This window comes from Bufo bufo, chromosome 1 (genome assembly GCF_905171765.1).
Source record: "Bufo bufo chromosome 1, aBufBuf1.1, whole genome shotgun sequence".
Lineage (NCBI taxonomy): Eukaryota > Metazoa > Chordata > Amphibia > Anura > Bufonidae > Bufo > Bufo bufo.
Window position 1 is genome coordinate 317,074,750 of NC_053389.1, and position 26,520 is coordinate 317,101,269.

The 26,520-nt window shown below is 36.9% G+C and overlaps 1 protein-coding gene across 3 annotated transcripts in view; it reads right to left on the bottom strand.

The window, feature by feature from the left end:
• The window catches only part of LOC121008795 (protocadherin gamma-A5-like), a 321,828-nt gene extending 301,864 nt beyond the window's left edge, over nt 1-19,964 (bottom strand). The window contains exon 1 of one of the 3 annotated variants that reach the window (XM_040441526.1): nt 17,513-19,964. In XM_040441526.1, coding sequence (XP_040297460.1) covers nt 17,513-19,930 — 2,418 coding nt within the window. In that variant the 5' untranslated portion in view covers nt 19,931-19,964. Of the gene's footprint in view, nt 1-4,655; nt 7,083-10,711; nt 13,203-17,512 lie in introns of those variants that run through there. The other 2 variants (XM_040441501.1, XM_040441619.1) reach the window with 2 other exon arrangements.
• Between the last annotated feature and the right edge of the window lie 6,556 nt (nt 19,965-26,520).

A 26,520-nucleotide genomic window follows, 5' to 3' on the forward strand; every position in this document is an offset into this window, starting at 1 on the left:
CAGGGTGACATACAGATGTAGCAGGGGTAACACACACACTCTTAACTCAAATTTCTTAACTCATCGTGCTATCTTGAAACAAAAGCCATTGAAAAGCAATTGCCTAACGCATTTAGTTGCATTTAGGGTTATATAACATGTCTCATAAATCATGTGTGTTAACCCTGCTACATCCGTAGTGTGGAGATGGCAGCAGCAGGATACCACAGAGTGGCAAGATGACATAGTGTGAAGATGGCAGCAGCATGAGGAGACCACAGAGTGGCAAGGTGACATAGTTTCGAGGTGGCAGCAGCATCAGGAGGCTACAGAGTGGCAAGGTGACATAGTGTGGATATTGCAGCAGCAAGATACCACAGAGTGGCAAGGTGACATAGTGTGGAGATAGCAGCAGCATTAGGAAACCACAGAGTGGCAGGGTGACATAATGTGGAGATAGCAGCAGCAGGATACCACAGATTGGCAAGGTGACATAGTTTCGTGGTAGCGGCAGCAGCATCAGGAGACCACTGAGTGACAAGGTGACATAGTGTGGAGGTGGCGGCAGCATGAGGAGGCCACAGAGTGGCAAGGTGACATAGTGTGGATATGGCAGCAGTAGCAGGATACCACAGAGTGGCAAGGTGACATAGTGTGGATATGGCAGCAGCAGCAGGATACCACAGAGTGGCAAGGTAACATAGTATGCAGATGGCAGTAGCATGAGGAGACCACAGAGTGGCAAGGTGACATAATGTGAAATGGCAATAGCAGTAGCAGCAGTATCAGGAGACCACAGAGTGGCAAGGAGACATAGTGTGGATATGGCAGCAGCATGAGGAGGCCACAGAGTGGCAAGGTGACATAGTTTGGAGATGGCAGCAGCAGCTGCATCAGAAGACCACAAAGTGACCCGGTAACAGAGTGGGTCGGTGGGTGGCAATACTAGTACCCATTGATGAAGGTGGATGCAAGAAGGAGCAGAATAGAAACCAGTTTCTTTTGTCAAATTGTTGGTATAGCCCCATGGATGATCTAGTCTGATGCATAAGGCATTGGTGTGTGGAAATCCTGGCTGATCCACGCCTGATTCATCTTGATGCAGTGTCCCACTATGTGCTATATGTGGGCAGTGGGCACTTTAAACTGTTGCTAAATGTGATTGTGGTATCATGTTATAATTCCCTTTAACAGGCTGGCAGTGTCATTTACCTTTATTCGCCCCTAGGTGGTGCTACCACCACTTATATATATAGGTGGGTGGGGGAGGTCAAGTCAGTGTGTGTGTTGAGGATGAGAATGAAGAGTAGAGGAAGTTAACGGAGGAGGTGGAAATTAGTTTTTCCATCGAAATAATTCACAAAAGATTTTACCACATATAACTGCAATGCTGAAAGCTGCATAAAATTTGTTTTTCCACCAAAATAATTCACGAAAGATTTTACCACATATAAGTGTTGCGCTTAACACTGCATAAAATTTGTTTTTCCACCTAAATAATTCACAAAAGATTTTACTACATATAAGTGCAGTGCTTAACGCTGAATACAATTTCCCCCCCCCCCTGAAATAAGTCACAAAAGATTTTACCGCATATAAGTGCAGAGCTTAACGCTGAATAATTTTTTTTTTTCTACAAAAATACTTCAATAAAGATTTTACCACATATAACAGAGCACAGAGATGGAAAGGGTCTTCGGATTACCCCGCACTGTACGGATGTCTCAGAAATGAACCATTGCTCCCGACAGCGGCTTCTGGGAAGGTCATGGAGCGTCCCGGTCATCCGGCATCTATTCGCTCCAAAAAGATTATTTTGAAAGTGTGTAGAAGCCACATGGGGCTCCCAATCTGCAGATTTATGGAGACATCATGAAGATTTAACCGCATATAACCGCAGCGCTGACTGCTGAATACATTTTGTTTTTCGACCTAAATACTTCAATAAAGATTTTACCACATATAACCGCTGCACTGACTGACTGCTACCGCAGATACTTCCATGAACCCCTGCTACTTCCCGGTAGGTAGGCTGCTGCGAAGCAGGTGCTCTAACCCTGGGCACGTGTGGCTCCTGACCTCCCACTGCTGCCACCCTGCTGAATCCCAGTCATGCTTTTAACACATATAAACGCCAACGTTAACTGAGAATGTATTTTTCTATTTGTACTGAAATAGGCCAGTAAACACTTTCAACACATCTAACCGCTGCCGACATGAACTGAGAATGCATTTTTCTGTTTGTACTGAAATAAGCCAGAAAACGCTTTCAACACATCTAACCGCTGCCGACATGAACTGAGAATGCATTTTTCTGTTTGTACTGAAATAGGCCACTAAACGCTATCAAAACATATAAGCACAGACAACTTGTACTAAGAATGTATTTTTCAATTTGTACTGAAAAACAAATTAACACATATAACCGCCGCACTGACTGACTGCTACAGCCGCTACTTCCGTGAACCCCTGCACCACTACTTCTCGGGCAGGTAGGCTGCTGTGAAGCAGGTGCTCTACCCCGGGCATGTTTGGCTCCCGACCTCCCACTGCTGCCACCCTACTGACTCCCAGCTATGCTTTCAACACATATAACCGCCGACGTGAACTGAGAATATATTTTTCTTTATGTACTGAAATAGGCCAGTAAACGCTTTCAGCAGAAATAAATGCATCAGTGATGTGCGTATATATTTTTCTTTCTGTACTGAAATAGGCCACTGAACGCTTTTGCCACAAATAAGTGCACCAGTAAAGTGCGTATATATTTTTCTTTTTTTTCTGTAATACGCCCCTATACGCTTTCAACAGAAATAACTGCAGAAGTTTACTGAGCATATATTTTTCTTGTTGGACTGAAATAGGCCACTATATGCCTTCACCAGAATTAACTGCAGTAATGCACTGAGAATATATTTTTCTTTTTTTAATGAAATATGCCCCTATACGCTTTCACCAGAAATAACTACAGAAGTGACCTGAGACTATATATTTATTTTTGGAATGAAATAGGCCACAGCTGATTGGTTTCATACAGGCATGTCAATCAGGGTGATCCCGCCTTCCCAGAGTTCCTTGCCCCATGTCCTTAGTGCTCACATATGTAGGCGCCATTTTAGGAAAAATGCGATTTGTTACCACCAAGTGCGAGGAGATTCGCATTCGTTGCGAATCAAATTTTTTCAAAAATTCTAAATGAATTCTATTTCATCAGCTTCGATTTGCTCATCTCTAGCGTTCACTAGAGATGAGCAAAAGTTTTCAAAAATTCGATTCGGCTGCTTCACAGAATTTTATCAAGAAATTCAATTTGTTATGAATTACTTCTTAATGAATGGCATTCCATTGTTTGACAAGCACACTGGTGGGGAATGTTGATTGCACCATCGCCATCATTTAACCTCTAAGATATGGCGTTCAACGCTGATCACAGCATCTGAGAGTCAAATTCAGCCTATCTGGGGGTTAATGAGGGGTTAAAAAAATACACTCACCTCATTCATTTGATCGCAGATCTTGATTGAAGAAAATGTGCCAGTTCTCGAGCACGCTGATGTGATGACGTCAGATGCTAGGCGGGCGTCTGACTTGGTGACGTCACACGTCAATGTGTGCAAAATTTGACGTATTTTCTTCAATCAAGATGGCTGTGACAGCCTCTTTGCGCTGAAATGGATGAGGTATGTTTGTTTGTTTTTATCACAATTTAAGTAAAAATTGATTCATTACCACAAAGCACCAGGAAATTCAGATTTGTGGCGAATCAAATTTTTCCTGAAATTCAGATCAAATTCTACTTTCTTAACTTTGATTCTGTCAACACTAGTGTTCACCATATGAAATATATAAATTTATAATTTTAATAGCTTTTTTAGGCCATGGTTATGCTGATGATGTTTACTTTTTGTCTATTTATTTTTATTATAGGGAAAAGAGGTGATTTGAATTTTTATATTTTTAAAACTTGTTTTACACCTATATTAGAACCTCTTAGGGACTTTAATGTGCAATCTTTAGCTTGCTTCTCATATACACTACTGTGATTTAAAATAGTGGTGCATGGGAAATTCCTTATATTCTTGCCACCTAAAGGGTTTGATAAGAGCTACCACTTCATGAGCCTAGAACATTTTATAAATGTAGGCTATTAGAGAGAACAAACAGCTTCCCCAATCTTCAGCCATGGAAGCTGATTATGGCCAGGAAATGAAGTTCTTCCCAGGGAAATCCAGGGAAAATCACCTCAGATGGTGTGGTCACTGGTATGCCAATTGACCATGGCATCTGAGATGTTAAATCTCTGTGACTGCCATTATCTCGAATCCCAGACATTAGCCCTGGATATCTATTTAAAGCAATCTTTAAAGACTAGACCTCCACTGTAAACGTATGGGGGCAGACTGGAAGGGGTTAAAACATAGTGATCTCGATTACTTGAGTAATTTTAAAGCTTTATCATAGAACAGATGTTATATGTAAGGCCCATTGTGGATTGTGAGTAGGATTAAGCTTGCACATTGGCAACCAATGTAATGAGTTTACAATAATGTTTGTTAAAGCAAATGTAGGAAAATACTAAAATAATTTGTTTCTGTATCACTGGTTATTGACAATGCTTAAAAAAGAAAAACTATGAATTTCTGTTCTATGATGAAATGCAATTTAAATGATCTCACCTTCAGAACATCAGTTGTTTGTAAAGCTTTTTTATCACCTTCGTTCCCAAGTCCAGAATCATCAGCATCAATAAGATTATCCACAGGGACATCGGGATTTGGTTTAATGTAAGTAAAGTTATTTTTACTGGTGTCAAACCCCACACAGACATTGTATGAGTAAGGAAATGGCAATGTTCCACTTCCATAATGAGAAAGGATTCTGGGATCAACTTCAGGATATAGCCCTGAACTGAGGTTACTGAAAATTGGGACTGGTTCCGATTTCCTACACTTTGAGATAATGACCAACATCACAGTGATAATAAATAGCATGGAAATTAATCCAAGGGTAATGATTAAGTACAACTGTAAATTAGATTGTGGATTTTCTTCTATTACTTCTTCATTGAACCTGGGAACTTGCTGTTGGAAATTGTTTGCAATCAGAACATTTAAGGTGACTGTAGATGAGAGAGCAGGGTCTCCATTGTCCTTCACTATCACCACTATCTTATGATTCAATACATCTTTTTCTTGAAAGATACGGGATGTCCTAATTTCTCCAGTATGCTGAGTGATAAAAAAATAAGAAGAATCAGACGACTGTAAAAAATTATAAGAGAGCCAAGCATTGTGTCCAGAATCTGGATCTATGGCAACCACCTTAGTTATTAAGGAACCAGGTTCAGAATCAAAGGGGACCATTTCAAACTCGCTGATACCTGCACTGTCTGGGGATGGGTATAAAATTTTTGGTGCATTATCGTTTTGATCTACAATATTAATAACTAAGGTTATATTGCTGCTTAGAGATGGAGATCCATTGTCTCTAGCAATTATTCGCATTTTAAACTCTTTATGCTGCTCATAATCGAACGATCTCTGTGTGTAGATAACTCCAGTCTCCATATTCATGGAGAGATAAGAGGTTGCTTGAAGATCTTCTGTATTAGAAGTAGAGATTGAATAAAATATTTTTGCATTTTCCCCTATATCAGGATCTGAAGCTTGTATATTGTATATTGAAGATCCTAGTAAATTGTTCTCTGGGACATATGCAATATAAGTGGATTTGGAAAATAACGGTGGGTTGTCATTGACATCTGATATCTCCAATGTGATGGTTCTTCTGCGGGAAAGCGGAGGAGATCCTCTGTCGGTGACTAAAAGAGTGATGTTATAAGTAGAAACTTTTTCCCTGTCCATGGATCTTGTGATAACAATTCTGTAGTAATTATCAGATGATAATACTAAATTAAATGGTATATTTTCTGAAAGTCTACACTCCACTTCTCCATTCTTCCCTGTATCTTTATCATGAACTTCAACCAGAGCTATCATTGTACCAACAGCAGTGTCCTCAGGAATAGGAGTGGATAATGAGGATAAAAATATCTCAGGAACATTGTCATTCTCATCTATTACTTCTATTAATACCTTGCAATGGGCCACAAGGCCTCCTCCATCTTTGGCTGTCACAGAAAGTTCATAATTATCTGTTAGCTCAAAGTCTAACTTATTGTGCAATTTAATATCCCCTGTTACAGGGTGGATGCTGAATTTTTCTGTATGATGGATGTTACCTGATGTTTTACTGAAGGAATATGTGATCTGCCCATTTATTCCGTCATCCTTGTCCGTGGAATTCACAGCAATTATTGTAGTATTTATTGGTGCATTCTCATTTACACTGATTTTATATACTGACTGTGTGAATATTGGGAAATTATCATTAACATCAGTAACTATGATCCGTATTGAAGCAGTTCCAGATCTCATAGGTTTCCCTCCATCCATAGCTGTTAATATCAGCTCGTGAAGACGTTGTGTCTCTCTATCCAATGGCTTCTCTTGGACAAGCTCTAAAAATATGCTGCCATCTGGATTTCTGTCTTCACTCAGTGTAAAATACTGGTTGTCACTGAGCTTATATGACTTTACAGAATTAGAACCAGTATCTGGATCTTCTGCAGACTGCAACGCAAATCTGGTTCCTGGTGATGTTAATTCAATTGTTTCTATACTAAATATATCAGGAAAAAATATTGGAGCATTATCATTTATATCCTGAATTTCCACCCTTATTTTAACAATACTGAATGGATTTTCAACCACAGCATCAAAGGTTAGAAAGCAGGAGGCTGCTCTTACACACAGTGTTTCTCTGTCTATTCTGTCTTTAACATACAGATTTCCATTATCTATATTTACATAGAAATATCTCTCTGAAGCTCTGGATACAATCCTTAGTTTTCTAGATGAGAGCTGCTTAATATCTAATCCAAGGTCATCTGCAATATTTGCTATAACAGAGTCTTTCCTCATTTCTTCTACAATGGAATAATGAATTTGACCAGAGACTGAATGACACAGCCAAGAAAAAAATATAGAAATTGTTACTTGCCATCTGAGTCCTTTGTATTTCTCTGTATGAGGTTTCATATCTTGCAGCAGTGTCAAAATTATTTTCCAATGAACAATCTTTGTTAAATCAATATTGATAATCCAGATATATATATAGCAATTGTTAATATGAATCCAATAGTTTATGGAATAATGTAGAAAGAATCCAGATAATGTCTGTCTCCTTATGTAGATCTGCAGTATGAGTGAGTTAGTAAGGAAAACACCAGTGGATCCCTAGTTCTGTATTCCTCTTTTTATTGGTTAAACAGCGGCGCTCTGAGGCGAAAGTGAGGAACTGCAATTTTGTAGCATTTTAAGTTAGGATTAAGTCTTTATATATTTGTAAACCTTAAAGACATAAAGATTCTAAACTTAATTTTAAGGGCACAAAAACAAGCAAATATGATATGTACTTAACATTTTTGTACATTCTATGTATGTAATATTTTTACAGAAAATTGGCCTAGCATTCACTTAAAAGGGATGCAATATACTACTAAATATAAAAGATATTTTAGAACTTTAATAAATAGTTTTTCATTCCTATCAAATGTTTTATTATCTCTCCTTATTTAGGTTTATACAGCATTTTATCCCATTTGCAAACTACCAAGCAAATATTCATAAACAATATTAGGACAGCTATCAAATATTCAGTTCAATTTCGATCTTTGAAAGTAACTTCAGATCTTTGGATAACTTCAGACACACCTTCAGTTATAGACAGTCTAATACAATTAAGGGGTTCTATTCTTTATATCTATTTATCTTCTATCTATCTATCTATCTATCTATCTCATATCTATCTATCTATATATCTATCTATCTATCTATCTACACATAATCAAAGTGGCAGTATTAGATCCAAATGAAAAAAAGGCACAAAGAGAGGTACAAGCCTAATAGAACTAGACCATTGTCCAAAAGGTAAAAAAACTTGTATTCACCCATGTGGACACAACATTTCGGCTCAATGTTTGAGAAAGGCCCAGCTAAAATGTCGGGTCCACATGGGTGAATAAAAGTTTTTTATTTTTTATTTGAGTGTGTTGCATTTTTGCATTTTTCATCTATCTATCTATCTATCTATCTATCTATCTGAATTTCTGGAAAAAAATTGGATTTGCCGCAAAGCCGAATTTCCTCGTGGTAATGAATCAATTTTCGCTGAAATGGAGATAACAAAAAAAACATACTTCCTCTATTTGAGCGTGAAGAGGCAATTGCAGCCATCTTGTTTGAAGATCCCATGCAAAACCTTGAGTGTGATGATTTATGACGTCACTACACCAGCCAGTGTCATGATGTTGTCACGCACCGCACAAGATTTTGCATGGGATCTTCAATCAAAATGGGTGCAACGTCCTCTTGGCCCTCAAATGGATAAGGTGAGTATTATTAATATTTTTTTCTTATTGATTAACCCCTGAAAGCCGTGATCAGCGATTAATGTGGCATCTGAGGGGTACAAAGATGGGAGGTGGTCTAATCGCCGTTCCCTGTCATTGTGCCCATTACTTATAAAGAAATGTGCTTCATGACAAAGTTATTCATCACAAAGAGAATTTCTTTTTGAAAGTCGTCAAAGCAGCTGAATCAAATTTTTGGAAACTTCGCTAAATATCACAAAATAAACTATTTTGACTTAAAGGAAAAACAGAAGAATAATGCAAGATTTCCTATAGTGTCTCAAAGGAATCATTCTATGAAATAGAATAACACTCTCCTTTAGCTGCGGAAAAACACGAGACTGAAGCAAGGTTAGTAGATATAAACATAGGGGCACATTTATTAAAAATTGTGTTTTAGACGCTGGCCTCTTCATAACTTTTGCGGATCCTCCATAGCTTTAAATCTAAGACAGTTTCTAAGCTGTCTTACATTTAAACCTTTTTCTATGCCTGACACAGGCGTAGAAAATGGTAAATGAGATGGACCCACTGGCCCGTTCCCTTCCCCGTATACGCCATGCCCCCTTTTTCAGACTTGGCGTGAGGGAGAAGTCACAAATTTCGTATTTCAGCTTCATAAATGACCCTTATAGTTTTTATTGAGAAACCTGGGCACAATAAACAGCGCAGTGCTATTAGCATAGGCCTCCTTGATGATCATCTGATCAGCAGGCATGGTTCTTACTTTATATGGGAAGTGCTAGCATTATATTATATAGCATGAGGAGCTGATCAGATTGATAAATAGTTATTTGGGAAAATATTCAGTAAAACTTATAGTTTTTTATTTACTGCATACTCTCTACCCACTGGAATTCTAAGCACAGAAATAGCAGGGATTTAATTTAAACTAATAAATTATACTAAATATTTTTCCATAAAACTATATATCAATCTGCTTACCTCCTTCTGCACTATAACATGATGCCACTTGATTAGACAGTTTTTTGCGATAACAAGAATAAGACAAACATTAGAACCCCCCCAAAAAAATAAAATATCAAATGGTAATTTGTAAAGAAACCCCTAATCACCAGCATAATATTTTTAATATTGTTGCCTTCTTATATGCAAAAGGTGCCTTCAGGCATCCAATTGCCACCTCCATACCCATTATAGCAATGCCCCAGATAAAATGCATAAACTAGTTAAATATTAGGCTACTTTCACACTCACGTTTAGTGCGGATCCGTCATGGATCTGCACAGACGGATCCGTTCAGATAATACAACTGTCTGCATCCGTTCAGAACGGATCCGTTTGTATAATCTTTAACTATAGCCAAGACGGATCCGTCTTGAACACCATTTAAAATCAATGGAGGACGGATCCATTTTCTATTGTGCCAGATTGTGTCAGAGAAAATGGATCCGTCCCCATTGACTTACATTGTGCGCCAGGACGGATCCGTTTGGCTCCGCTTTGTCAGGCAGGCAGCGTTTTGGTGTCTGCCTCCAGAGCGGAATAGAGACTGAGCTGAAGCATTCGGAGCGGATCCTTTTCCATTCAGACTGCATTAGGGCAAAACTGATCCATTTTGGACCGCTTCTGAGAGCCCTGAATGGATCTCACAAACAGAAATCCAAAACAACAGTGTGAAAGTAGCCTTAGATGGAAACAACATTATCCATTGTTAGATACACAATATCCCATACTGTAGTTGTATCACTGATGTTCAATTTATCATAAGATTGATACGAACTAGTAAAAATACTGACATAAGAATATATTATTTTTAATCTCATATCAGAAAGGATACTGCATTAAAGAGAGACTGTCATCAAAAATGCAGTGCAATCTGCAGACAGTATGTTGTAGAGCAGGAGGAGCTAAGTAGACTAATACATAGTTTTAGGGAAAATACTTAGAAAAACTTTTAATTTCTGCATTAAAATATCTTCTCTTTCTATGCACAGTAACTCAAGTGAACCATCTTATCAATGATTGTCAGCTACCCCTGTATGACTATATATATATATTCAGCTCCTACCCTATAACATGATATCTGCATTATAGTTAATTTTATGGTGACAGGTTCTCTTGAAAAAAAGAGGATCATATTATGCATAATAAATAATTTCTTCCATAATCTTCACAAGAATATGCTATTTGAATTTTGTACCACCATAAGATGGATTTCATTATGACTAAAATTTCCAACCATATCATATTCTTCTAGAAGCCTTGACCATATACTTATATTTTAGATAAACTCACCGGCAGAGCATCTGTTATTGGTATAACTTCTTTTATACATTCATTACCATGTCCAGAATCATCAGCATCAATGAGATTATCCACAGGGACCTCTTGATTTGGTTTCACATAAGCAAAGTCATTTTCACTAGAGTCAAACCCCACACAGACATTGTATGAGTAAGGAAATGGCAACGTTCCACTTCCATACTGAGAAAGGATTCTGGGATCAACTTGAGGATATAAACTTGAACTAAGGTTACTGAAGATTGGGATTGGTTCTGATTTCCTGCACTTCGAGATAATAACCAACATCACAGTGACAATAAATAGCAGGGAAATTAATCCAAGGGTAATGATTAAATACAACTGTAAATTGGATTGTGGATTTTCTTCTATTACTTCTTCATTGAACCTAGGAATCACCTGTTGAAAGTTGTTTGCAATCAGAATATTTAAGGTAACTGTAGATGAGAGAGAGGGGTCACCATTGTCCTTCACCATCACCACTATCTTATGAGTCAATACATCCTTTTCTTGAAAGATACGGGATGTCCTAATTTCTCCAGTATGCTGAGAGATTACAAAATAAGAAGAGTCAGACATCTGTAAAAAATGATAAGAGAGCCAAGCATTGTGTCCAGAATCTGTATCCATGGCAACTACTTTAGTTATTAAGGAACCAGGTTCAGAATCAAAGGGGACCATTTCAAATGCACTCATACCTCCAACTTCTGGGGATGGATATAAGATTTTTGGTGAATTATCATTCTGATCTACAATGTGGATAACTAGTGTAACATTGCTGCTTAGAGATGGAGATCCATTGTCTCTAGAATTTATTTGTATATGAAACTCTTTATGCTGCTCATAATCAAAAGATCTCTGAGCATAGATGACTCCAGTCTCTACATTAATGGAAAGATATGAGGTTGCTGGAAGATCCTCTGTATTAGAAGTGGAGATTGAATAAAATATTTTTGCATTTTCTCCTGTATCAAGATCTGAAGCTTTTATATTGTATACTGAGGACCCCGGTAAATTGTTCTCTGGCACATAGGCCACATAAAAACTTCTGATAAACAATGGTGAGTTGTCATTGACATCTGATATCTCCAATGTGATGGTTCTTCTGCTGGAAAGTGCTGGAGATCCTCTGTCTATTGCTAAAACAGTAATGTTATAAGTAGAAACTTTTTCTCTGTCCATGGAACTTGCGGTAACTATTCTGTAATAATTGTCAGATGATAATACTAACTTAAATGGTACATCTTCCAAAAGTCTACACTCCACTTCTCCATTCTTTCCTGAGTCTTTATCATGGACTTCAATCAAAGCTATCATTGTACCCACAGCAGAGTCCTCAGGAATAGGAGAGGATAATGAGGAGAAGGATATCTCAGGAACATTATCATTCTTGTCTATTACTTCGATTAATACTTTACAATGAGATATAAGTCCACCTCCATCTTTACCTTGGACAGAAAGTTCAAAATTCTTTGTTTGTTCAAAATCTAACTTATCATTTATTTTAATTTCTCCAGTTACAGAGTGGATGTTGAATATTCCGGTATAATGGACATTTGCTAAGGTTTTACTAAAGGAATATGTGATCTGACCATAGACTCCTTCATCTTTGTCCGTGGAATTCACAGTGATTATTGTAGAATTTATTTGTGCGTTTTCATTTACACTGACTTTATATATTGACTGTGTGAATATTGGGAAATTATCATTAGCATCAGTAACGATGATCCTTATTAAAGCAGTTCCAGATCTTATAGGTTTTCCTCCATCCATAGCTGTTAATATCAGCTCATAAAGACTCTTTGTCTCTCTATCTAATGGCTTCTCAAGGACAAGCTCTAGAAATATGCTACCATCTGGATTTTTGTCTTCACTAAGTGTAAAGTGGTGGTTTTCACTGAGCTTATATGACTGTACAGAATTAGAACCAGTATCTGGATCTTCTGCAGTTTGCAAAGAAAATCTGGTTCCTGGTGATGTTAATTCAATTGTCTCTAAATTAAATAGATTAGGAAAAAATGCTGGAGAATTATCATTTATATCTTGAATTTCCACCTTTATCTTGACAATATTGAATGGATTTTCAACCATAGCATCAAAGGTTAGAAAACAGGACATCTCTGCTCCACACAATGTCTCTCTGTCTATTCTGTCTTTAACATACAGATTTCCATTACTGAGATTTACATAGAAATACCTCTCTGATGCTCTAGATACAATTCTCAGTTTTCTAGATGAAAGCTTTTTAATATCTAATCCAAGGTCATCTGCAATATTTGATATAACAGAGTCTTTCTTCATTTCTTCTACAATGGAATAATGAATCTGACCAGAGATTGAATGACACAGCCAAGAAAATAAGATCAAAATAATTACTTGCCATCTGAGTCCTTTGTGTCTCTCTGTATAAGGTTTCATCTTTGTCATCAGCTTCTAAATTCTTCCAGCATTTAGCTTTGTAAATCAGTACTGGTAATCCAGAATATTGTAGTAAATACTAAAATAAATCCAGTAATTTAATAATTTAGACATATAATCCAGATAATGTCCGTCTCCTTGTGTAGATCTGCAGTATATGTTAATAAGGAAAACATCAGTGGATCCCCAGTTCTGTATTCCTCTTTTTATTGGTTCAACAGCGGCGCTCTGAGGTAAAAGTGAGGAACTACAGTCCAGATTTCTATCATATATTCTATACTAGTATCAGATGTTCATATATTTTTTAAAGAAATAAAAGATATTCATATTCTAATTTTAAATCTATAAATCCAAACACACACAAAGAGGGAAGATTTAATAAACTAATATTAGCAGTCATTTTTGTCGTTCAGAAATCATGATAGAAACTTTATACCTTTTGAATATATTTTTAATGCTTATCAATTTTATTAGTAACTTCCACAACTAAAAGTATACATAGCATATTCGTGAATATCAAGCAAACATATTTTTTTGACAATATCACCAGACCATTCAACATTTAACTAGAGGCAGAGAAAGAAGAGTCACATTCAGTGTATAAATAATACTAGGATTGTATCTATTGTTATCTAAGGTTGCGCTATAATCTATACTTGAATATCTGAAATATTTTCATATTTCATGATTTAAAAAAACACACAGTCCTTCATATCTCAATCATATACATGACTATATACAAAAAGAGAAGAGAATATTACCATATCCACTGTTGTAGCCAGCGCTCAGATTTGAAGCAGAAAGAATTACTGTGACCAATATAGAAAACTGATAGAAGAAAAATGATAGATTTCCACTGAAATGTCCTTTTATATTGGCAGAAAAACTGCCTATAAAGATCACTGATTAATAATCGATCATTTTCATGTTGCATTTGTCATGAGAGTTGTGTATCAATGATTGAGAATGCACTCACTAATTTATCTTTCCACTCATACAGTCAACTTTATTTTAAACACCACATCCATTCCTTACATGATCGGATGTGCTACAAAACAATAATTTAATGTCCATATAAAAGATATTATAATTAATTATCAATTGCTTCATCATTTGATCTGTTGGGACTGAATATCTGGGAGATAGTTACCCAATATGAGGGTTTTGATAGCATAGAACAAATACTTCTGTAATTGTAGAAAAGGATCAGGCTACAGTATTTCTAGATGAGGATATTATTATAGGTATTGTTTAATTAAAAAACAACCAATTTATATAAAAATAGGCCCAACAATCAATAAAACATAAGGTGTCTAGCTTTAGAAATATGTGGAAATCAACTGTTATGCTAAGAAGAAAATGTGGCCAACCATACATTTCCACTGCATGTGTTGCTTAAAAGAAGGTCCAACTATAAGTGACCAAGTAAGAATGCCAAAGCAAAATCTGTTGTTTGTTAGGAATACTATGGTCTAATAGAGAAGCTTCCAAAGCAGGAGATCTCATTGTTATGTCCATAAAGCCTTACAAGGCTTACAGTATGATATATTTCAGTCGAGCTGTTAAATTAAGCAGGTTACGTTGTGGAATAGAATAAGATTCTTCCATATTGCAAAAGTTAAAGAGGTTGTCACAGCCCAATGAAACAGACAATAATTAGATTAGTTTAGATTAGTTTCAGGCAAAATACAGATATTAACATATATTTCTCTAAGTTCTCCACTAGTGATAAGCAAAGTTTTCAAAAATTCTATTCTACTACTTTGCCAAACTTCTACATGAAATTTGATTTATTCCGAATTACTTCCTAATGAATCACATTCCATTGTGTGGAGTGGGCGCAATGATAGAGAATGGCGATCGCATCACCCCAATCATTTAACCCCTCAGAGTCCGCGTTTAATGTTGATTGTGGCATCTGAGAGTCACATTCAGCCTATCAGAGGGTTTCAGGGGTTAAAACAAACAAAGGTACATACTAACCTCATCCATTTAATAGTGGAGGAGCTGTCACAGCCATCTTGAATGAAGAAAACATGCCAATTCTCACACATGCTGACGTGAGGACATCACTGATGACATCAATGCGTCTGCCCAGCATGATGATGTGGTGACCTTATGCATCATCGCGTGTGAGAATTGCCACATTTTTTTCAAACAAGATGGCTGCAATGGCCTCTCCACGATCAAATGGATGAGGTGAGTATGTATTTTTTTTACTGCCATTTCAGAAAAAATTGGATCGAGTTCTAGTTCGTCAACTTCAATTCACTCAACACTATTCTCCACTTTATAAAATAGTATGGCACATAGGTTAAGTTCTAGTTGGACATCTCCTTTAATTTAGCTTTTGAGCAACCTTGAGCAAAAAAAAAATGACAATGACAAAAGAAAGTCCATATCATTAGTTATATTCTTGTTTAGACATTCACTTCTAATTTACACTAAAGCAGTAGCATCAAGGTTCAATGATAATCTAAGTTCAAAGTAGCAAAGCCAACGTTAACTTTTTTTTTAGCAATTTCTGCTACAGTACCTCTTCTGTGGAATTAGACCAGATGGGGTAGACAATTTCTTCCCATGTGCATTAGTGAGGCTTTGGCATCCCTGACCCTATGGCTGGTTCATCGGTTGTCCTTCATTCATTTGGAACGAGTGATGAGCTTCAAAGTCAATATTCGAATTCGCAATATTTTGCGAATTTTTGGGTGCATATTCGCCATAAATTTGCAAATTCGAGAATTCGTGATCTCCAGTCATTATTTTCTTGATTGCGAAAAATGGCAATGTAATATATTCCCAATAAAAATTAGCAATTAGAATATTTGCGATTAACACTAAGGGGTAGGCAACTTTCCCATTGGTTGCTAGGGATGTTGCTAAGTGCCGATATTCGAGATAGATTCGCGATAAATTCACGATTAGAATATTCACAATCAACACTATTCAGGAATACGAATATATAGCACTATATTCTAAATATTTGCAAATTCTTGAAGTGGCAATATTCGCAATTAAAATTCGCGATTCGAATATTCGCCCTCAACACTATTTGGAACACCCCAAAAGTCCTGCTGTTTTAGAGATGCTCAGAACCAATCTTTTGGTCAATGTCTGAACCAATCTTTTGTCAAGATCACTCAGATCCTAATGCTTGCATTTTTTTAAATCCCACACATCAATTTCAAGAACGGACTGGTCATTTGCCACCTAATATATCCTATCTCTTAGCATTTTACAACATAATCAGTGCTATTTACTTCATAACCCAACAATTTTCATTTTTTGATTGGTGTTTTTAAATTATGTAAGCTGAAGTATAAAGCGGCGGAATGTCTAAATAGACTTTAAATCCATCAATGCAAAAGTATGTGTGGAAAAACAAGATAAACATATACACAATGCCAACACAAATAAATTCATAAACATATTTCAGAAATGACCACTAAGTACGTATCTAAACAAATAGGAAAAAAATGTTTCCAGTTAGGCATAGAAAGCCCACAAGTAGCTCGCTTGTTTCTACCATAATTTAGTATATATATATATTTTATTTGAAATTGGCCAGTATGAATTAGCACAGAGTAATAATATTCCTTTATTTGCTATTATTCATATAAACGCTTTAACCTAGTTTTTAAGAACAACTTGACTAAACCACATATAGCTAAATGACTGGGCTTGTCTGGGCCCTAACCCATTCCTCCCCATTCCAACGTAATGTACAGTACAGTAGATTATTTACATTTAGTCTTAGACTACTAATTTGCCTCGTCTTGCCATGTGTTTATTTTTATTTTTTTATCCCTAACACTTAACTTTTATTATCCTATAATAATCTAACTTGACTAGTGAATTAATTTAAAGTATCAGGGTTACCACCTATCAATTATTATTAGTGCTTGGATATGACACTTACCGGCTGCCAACTTATAAGTGTCATATCCAAGCACTAATAACAATTGATAGGTGGTAACCCTAATACTTTTAATTTATTCACTGGTCAAGTTAGATTATTATAGGATAATAAAAGTTAAGTTTTAGGGGTAAAAAATAAAAAATAACACATGACAAGATGAGGCAAATTAGTAGTCTAAGACTAAATGTAAATAATAATATAAAGCCTCTACATGTGTTAGGGTCCGTTTGTATCATTGTGTAAGTAGGTTGTTAGCACTGTGAGGATATAGGCTCAGGAGCTGTGCCACACCATCACTTTGAGGTGCCAGCTGTATTACACAATCTTAAAACATCATATGGAGTTTCCCTAAGTGTCCAGATACAGCAAACACTTCAATAAATGAACGTTGCTTCTGTGGGTTAGACAAAGTAATATAATGGTATGCTACAATAAGCTTATATTTTAGATAAACTCACCTGCATACAATTGGTTGCTGGCAAAACTTCTTTTGCACTTTCAATGCCAAGTCCAGAGTCATCAGCATCAATGAGATTATCCACAGGGACCTCTTGATTTGGTTTAAAATAAGTAAAGTCATTTTCAATGGCGTCAAACCCCACACAGACATTATATGAGTAAGGAAATGGCAATGTTCCACTTCCATACTGAGAAAGAATTCTGGGATCAACTTGAGGATATAAACTTGAACTGAGGTTATTGAAGATCGGGACTGGTTCTGATTTCCTGCACTTCGAGATAATAACCAACATCACAGTGAAAATAAAAAGTAGTGAAATCAGTCCAAGGGTGATGATTAAATAAAACTGTAAATTAGAATGTGGATTTTCTTCTAACACTTCATTGAACCTGGGAACCACCTGTTGAAAGTTGTTTGCAATCAGAAGATTTAAGGTAACTGTAGATGAGAGAGAGGGGTCACCATTGTCCTTCACCATCACCACTATCTTATGACTCAATATATCCTTCTCTTGAAAGATACGGGATGTCCTAATTTCCCCAGTATGTTGAGTGATGACAAAATATGAAGATTCAGACGACTGTAAAAAATGATAAGAGAGCCAAGCATTGTGTCCGGAATCTAGATCTATGGCAACTACTTTAGTTATTAAGGAACCAGGTTCAGAATCAAAGGGGACCATTTCAAATGCACTCATACCTTCAATGTCCAGGGATGGATATAAGATTTTTGGTGCATTATCATTCCGATCTACAATGTGGATAACTAGTGTAACATTGCTGCTTAAAGATGGAGATCCATTGTCTCTAGCATTTATTTGTATATGAAACTCTTTATGCTGCTCATAATCAAAAGATCTCTGAGCATAGATGACTCCAGTCTCTATATTAATGGAGAGATAGGAGGTTCCTGGAAGATCCTCAGTATTAGATGTGGAGATTGAATAAAATATTTTTGCATTTTCTCCTGTATCAGGATCTGAAGCTTGTAAATTGTATATTGAGGACCCTGGTAAGTTGTTCTCTGGGACAAAAGCAACATAAGTGGATTTGGAAAATGTTGGTGGGTTGTCATTGATATCTGATATCTCCAGTGTGATGGTTCTTTTGCTAAAAAGTGGAGGAGATCCTCTATCCATGGCTAAAACAGTAATGTTATAATTAAAAACTTTTTCTCTGTCCATGGGCCTTGTGATAACAACTCTGTAGTAATTGTCAGATGATAATACTAAATTAAATGATATATCTTCTGAAAGTTTACAGTCCACTTCTCCATTCTTTCCCGAGTCTTTATCATGAACTTCAATCAGAGCTATCATTGTACCCACAGCAGTGTCCTCAGGAATTGGAGTGGATAATGAGTTGAGGGATATCTCAGGAGCATTGTCATTCTCATCTATTACCTCTATCCATACTTTGCAATGGGCCACAAGGCCTCCTCCGTCTTTAGCTTGCACGTTGAGTTCATAACTCTTTGTTAACTCAAAATCTATATGTTTTTCTATTTTAATTTCTCCACTAGCAGGAGATATGCTAAAAATGTTATGCTTTATATTCTTTGAGGTTTTGCTAAAAGAATATATGATATGACCATTAACTCCCTCATCTCTATCAGTTGCATTTACAATGATTACTGTGGTGTTGACTATGATATTTTCTAATACACTAACCTTATATACTTCCTGGGAAAATGCTGGAAAATTATCATTGGCATCAGTAACAATAATTTGTATCAATGTTGTTCCAGATCTTAAAGGATTTCCACCATCCATTGCTATAAGAATAAGGTTATGGATATTCTGTGTCTCTCTATCTAATGTTTTCTCCAATACAACTTCTGGAGATTTACTCCCATCATTGCTGATTTTCTCATTCAGTGTAAAATATTGGTTGCCACTGAGGTTGTAGGATTGTATAGAATTAAGACCTATATCTGGATCTTCTGCATGCTGTAAAGCAAATCTTGTTCCAGGTTGAGTAAATTCCATTATTTCTAAAGTAAATGTGTCATGAAAAAACCTTGGAGAATTATCATTAATGTCTTTGATTTCTATTTTAACTTTAAAAATATTAAAAGGGTTTTCAACCACAGCATCAAATGTCAGGAAACAATAATCATCTGCTCCACACAATGTCTCTCTGTCTATTCTATCAATTATATATAAATTTCCGTTATCTAAATTTATATAGAAATATTTCTCTGAAGCTCTGGAAACAATCCTCAGTTTTCTAGATAAGAGCTGCTTAGTATCTAATCCAAGGTCATCTGCAATATTTGCTATAACAGAGTCTTTCCTCATTTCTTCTACAATTGAATAATGAATCTGACCACAGACTGAATGACACAGCCAAGAAAATAAGATAGAAATTGGTACTTGCCATTTGAGTGTCTCTTTATAGGGTTTCATTTCAGTCATTAGCTTCTAATTTCCTCCAAGAAGTAATCTTTTAAAAATCTGAATAGATAATCCAGAATCTTAATGCAACTAATAATATAAATCCAATGGCTTATGAAAGAAGGAATCCAGAAAATGTCAGAATCCTTTTGTGGAGATCTGCAGTGTGTGAGTGAGGATGACACCAGTAGATTTTTAGTTTCAAATATCTCTCCTTATTGGTTAAACAGCGGCGCTCTGAGGTAAAAGTGAGGAACTACAGTCCTGATTTCTCTTTTTTTATATTCTATACTTATATGAGATATTTTTATATTTGTAACTATAAAGATTTCACAATTTAAATTTAATTTTCATTTTAAAAGCGCACACTAACATTTAAAAAGAACTATAACTGACCAGTGATATTATTGTAGTTACAGATAGAACAGATCTAAATTACTGCTTTAAGTGAAGTAACACAAATTTACTAAGCTAACTTTGAAATTTAGCAATATAACAAATATTCTTTTTGCATAAATCAGTTTACTTTTACCCTCTTAATTTTATCGTTTTATATAATGTGAAATTAAAATCTATTTGCCACAAATACACCCAAGATTATATTTAACATTGATTATCAAACTTCCAATTTCTAAGGCTAGAATATAATTAACTCTAAAATGTATAATTATTGATGAGTGAAGTTTTCAAAAATTCAATTCGGCTGCTTCACCAAATTTTTACCAAAAAATTTGATTCGATATGAATTACTTTGTAACAAAACGCAATCCATGGTATGGAGCAAGCACAATGACAGGGAACATGTTGATTGCTGCATCTGAGAATCACATTCAGCCTATCAGAGAGTTAATCAGGTGTTAAAACAAAAAAAATACATAACTTATCCATTTGATCACAAAGAGGTCATTGCGGCCAACTTGACTAAAGAAAATGCACCAATTCTCGCTCGCGGTGACGTGATGACCTCACCATCTCATCACGCTGGGCGGGCATGGTGACGCCCTCAACCGATAATGTCACCGCGCTTACCCAGCGTGAGGACTTCGTGATGTGAGAATTGGCGCATTTTCTTCAATCAAGATGGCCGCTATGGCCATGAGTGCAGCAATGGCTTCTTTGCAAATGGATGAGGTTATTATGTATTTTTTTTACCGCCATTTCAGAATAAATGGATTCATTACCACGAAGCACCCAAAAATTTGGATTTGTGGCAAATCAAATCTTTCCTTCGGATTGAATTCCACTTTGTTAACTTCGAATTGCTTAACACTATTTATAATGCATTGCCAAATAAAAAACAAGAAAGAGAAAAAAAAAGTTTTAGACACTCATTATATAACCCTTTTCAGACATTATAATGCATAATGTTAGGTTTGTGGACAAGTTCAACATACGGTTCTATGGTAACTTTTGTATGATATAGTAGCACCATGTTGCCACTGTGAATTGTTGCCATAAAGCAATCTATAGTAGGCCTTTGGATATACATGTAATAGTAAGACTAATGTTCACATAGTATCCTATATTTTGTATATTGAAATACTCTACATTAAAAGGATATTAACATGATGATGATCATGAATGTATGGAACATAAAAAACTAAAATCATGATCTGTGACTCATGTCCTTACAAGTGAATGGATTGATTATTTCTAGGAACAAATCTTATTAACTTAAGGTATCAATAATATAAGGCATCACATGTGATGCTAGGGAGGCTCGTCCCTGTCGTGGTCTGCAATTGACTGCTCCCCCCATCGCCAGATGTTTTGATCTACGCAATGGGGAGATGCAGCGGTGACCATGAGGGGATCAAGAGTGGCAAAGTGTGCCAGGTAAAAGGGTAAGTAAAATCTATATGAGGGGCCCAGGCATTGGGGGCATATTTTATAATTTAATAACCCTTTTAACGTTAGTAATTAAAATTACATTTCTGTGATTGTGAGTAGGCAAGAAGCCACAGAAATATATGATGTCCTTTTGTGGTATATGTATCTGCAGTAGTTTAATCTTGTAATGTCACTCATATTTTGAACACCTTATATTGCTTCTGATAAGCCAATTTATAAAATTTCACTCATTAGCTCATTAACTCATTCATTCATTAACTAATTTGCAGATTAATGGATTTCTTACAATAGCTATTTTTCTTGAAATAAGAAAACTGAAAAGTGGACTTATTATAAACATTTCATCCTGTATTGTCTTATATGAGGCTTCTTCATAGGACATTTATCTGTCAAGAAAACACTAGCAATGTTCATTTCTGCTGTGTGATGCTATTATAGGTTCAGGCATTTGTGCTTGACTTTACTCTTACTCTCAGTTTCTTACAAAACAAGCTGCTTCCTATCTCCCATGTTCGTTCCGAGATGCCTCTGCCAGTCAAGCAGAGATTCTCCTCCCTCACTCTCTCTCTCTTTGATGCTATCAATCAAAATGCATATATATTTTATATTTCTTTAAAAAAACAAAGCATTAGCAGTTATATAGCTATTAGAATATCTGTAAAGAATAAATCAAGGCAACTGGACTTACTGTAGATTTCTTGAAAACGTTTCACTCGTTCTTCCAACGAGCTTTCTCAATTCTGAGTGACTGTACAAAAATTCTCTGGGAATAAATATGTAACTGAATCAACATCTGGTAATTATACCCAGCATGGGGTCAGAGGTCATTATACCCAGCATGGGGTCAAAGGTGTTGATACCATTATCATAATTGGAGTCAGTAGGTGATAATGACCTCCCAGAAAAAGGTGTCAAGACAGCATTGTATGTGGCAGACAATAGATGTCTAACCCCCCCGCCTCTATTCAAGCTTGGCTTCTCCATTTTTACGTAGATGGCCTCCTTCACACCTCGTTTGTACCAATCGGCCTCCTTATCCAAAACACGTACTTGACTGTCTTCAAAGGTGTGACCTGTTTGTTTTAGATGTAAGTACACGGCTGAATCTTGACCAGAGGTTTTGGCTCTTCTATGCCGATCTTTACTCCTGCTTCCAAATATTACGATATATGTGGTGCAAGAGAACCAGTTTTGAAAAATACAGAAGATTTAAAAATACTTTGTTTAAAAGATTATACCAAAATAGACCATACAGTATGTGGCCCCTGTTGTGGTTTTTCTCGATGAAGTATTTGTTTTGTGCAAATTTGGAGTCCTTAAAATTTCAAGTGGCCAATTGGAAATGGAGCACAGTAATAATTTATTTGGCAAGAGTTCAATGTAGTATTTGCCTATTTCTTTAAAAGTACAACAGGCGATTACCTGGTGTGGCGATTCAACTTTTTTGTGACTTTTAAAGTTTAAGAGGAGGAAAAAATAAAAATAAATTGTTTTATCAGACCTCAAATCAGACCCCCAATCTTCATCAGACCCCCCAAACTAGACCTTTGATCTTCACCAAACTTCAGAGCAAACCCTTGTATCAGACCTCAGATTAGACCCCCGCCATATCAAACCTCGGATCAGACCTCCATATCAAACCCCAGATCAGACTCTACATCAGACCTCATTTCAGACCCCTATATCCGATCCTACTCCCTATGTCAGATCTCAGATAAGACTCCATATTATATCAGATCATCAATGTCAGACCTTTTAGGGTCACTAGGAGGCACGAGAAACGGGATCGCCCTTATCAGGGCGGCTATTCCGTATCTAGGTAGGGAATTTTACATCAGGGCCAGAGTCAGGGACATCTATCCCTATAGGCCCCACTAACCTACCCTAACCCTTACACAACAGCCTCAGAAGGGTTCTACTACCAGACCTAGATTCTGATTTTCTTTCTTATTTATTATCATTTCTTTTTTTGTATTTACAAGGGTGTATTCACTTTTATATAATAATAATTAAGGTTATATTTTAGAATGGTGGTATTTCTGTGAATTTGTTGATATACAACCTCATTCTACTATAGAATCCCCTGAACAGGATTATGTTCAAGCTGTGAATACATCAATGTCAGACCTCAGATTAGACCCATATTAGATCAGACCTCATCAGTGCTTACATTAGACCCCTATATTAGATAAGACCCCCAACAGTGCTCACAGCAGTCCCCCCATGTCAGACCTCAGCGGTTTCTTCTGCAGTCACACTCCCTCTTCTTCTCTGGGTCTGTACTGCACTGTGACCTGACTGCACGAAGCATCAGATCATAGTGCGCACTATGTCCTGTGCTGTATGCAATCAGGACAGTCTAGCACAGGCCCACAAAAGATAAGGCAGGGAGAGATGAGTATCGGAAGCCATAGCACCACTTTACTCCCTGTAACTCCTGCATACTAGTGAGAAATTCCATAATGGAAGCTCTTACTAGTATTCACTTTATAAAATGCACTGCCATTTTCCCTCAACTTTTAGGGGAAAACAGCGAGTCTTATAAAATGGAAAAAATCATAGTCATGAATAAAAATCTCAATTTTAGCACTTATATTTTTCATTGTAAATGACATATCTAAAATCCAATATCTAAATTTTACCATAAAATAAATCTATATAATGTATAGCTTTAGAGTAATGTATGTGTAAAGAACTTGTGGGGTTCATAGAAATATTCTTGAGTCATTTCAACTAGATATATCAGTAGATATCACTAATGGTGGCTTAGAATTTCTAATCCCCATACACCTCTAAAAGGAAAGGGATATGCTACTATATAAATAATGTGGCCCCACTCCAACATCAAGTTTTGGCACATTTATAAGAACTGTTTATATTTACCCCATTACAAACTAGACAATAGAAGAAAATGTAACTAATGTAGAAAGTTGGTATTAAGCATTGTTATCAAAATGCTTTGCTTTAATAAAAAAGAGAGGGTTACAAAATGTAAAACTTAAACAATAACAAGAAGGAAGCTAGTGAAAATTTGTTGAGCTGTAAATTGTCCTCTCTAAAGCACCTCCACATTTATCTAACTTAAAATTTAAAAAGTTTCTCTACTCCTATGCCTATTTCAGTAGCCAGAGTTACCCCAAAACAGCTGATATCTAAAGTTACAGAGTTTTGGACCTCACCAATGAATCTTTATGGCTTATCTTGAGTATTGATCATAAATATAAAATGAGTTGATAACACCTTTAAACTTTTAATAAACTTTTAATAAAAAGGTTTGCTAGACTTAAGGTGTTCGACTTGCCACCAAAACAATTTTTATGTATTTTTATGAGGTCATCCTAGTAATCCATTCCTATATTTATTTAGGCCACATCTAAGGCATGTGCTAACTTTGACAGTGGCTCAACAATGTCTTACTGTACTGTGAAATACTGTAGTTAGAAAGGGGCAAATCAATATGGAATTCATCCCACCCATTTCGGAACTTCCTATGATAAGAGAGAAAATACTACCCTGGGATTATAGGAAATATATACACTGCTCAAAAAAATAAAGGGAACACAAAAATAACACATCCTTGATCTGAATTAATTAAATATTCTTCTGAAATACTTTGTTCTTTACATAGTTGAATGTGCTGACAACAAAATCACACAAAAATAAAAAAAATGGAAATCACATTTTTCAACCCATGGAGGTCTGGATTTGGAGTCACACTCAAAATTAAAGTGGAAAAACACACTACAGGCTGATCCAACTTTGATGTAATGTCCTTAAAACAAGTCAAAATGAGGCTCAGTAGTGTGTGTGGCCTCCACGTGCCTGTATGACCTCCCTACAATGCCTGTGCATGCTCCTGATGAGGTGGCGGACGGTCTCCTGAGGGATCTCCTCCCAGACCTGGACTAAAGCATCTGCCAACTCCTGGACAGTCTGTGCAATGTGACGTTGGTGGATAGAGCGAGACATGATGTCCCAGATGTGCTCAATTGGATTCAGGTCTGGGGAACGGGCGGGCCAGTCCATAGCATCAATGCCTTCATCTTGCAGGAACTGCTGACACACTTCAGCCACATGAGGTCTAGCATTGTCTTGCATTAGGAGGAACCCAGGGCCAACCGCACCAGCATATGGTCTCACAAGGGGTCTGAGGATCTCATCTGGGTACCTAATGGCAGTCAGGCTACCTCTGGAGAGCACATGGAGGGCTGTGCGGCCCTCCAAAGAAATGCCACCCCACACCATTACTGACCCAATGCCAAACCGCTCACGCTGGAGGATGTTGCAGGCAGCAGAACGTTCTCCACGGCGTCTCAAGACTCTGTCACGTCTGTCACATGTGCTCAGTGTGAACCTGCTTTCATCTGTGAAGAGCACAGGGCGTCAGTGGCGAATTTGCCAATCTTGGTGTTCTCTGGCAAATGCCAAACGTCCTGCACGGTGTTGGGCTGTAAGCACAACCCCCACCTGTGAACGTCGGGCCCTCATATCATCCTCATGGAGTCTGTTTCTGAACGTTTGAGCAGACACATGCACATTTGTGGCCTGCTGGAGGTCATTTTGCAGGGCTCTGGCAGTGCTCCTCCTGTTCCTCCTTTCACAAAGGCGGAGGTAGCGGTCCTGCTGCTGGGTTGTTGCCCTCCTACGGCCTCCTCCACGTCTCCTGATGTACTGGCCTGTCTCCTGGTAGCGCCTCCATGCTCTGGACACTACGCTGACAGACACAGCAAACCTTCTTGCCACAGCTCGCATTGATGTGC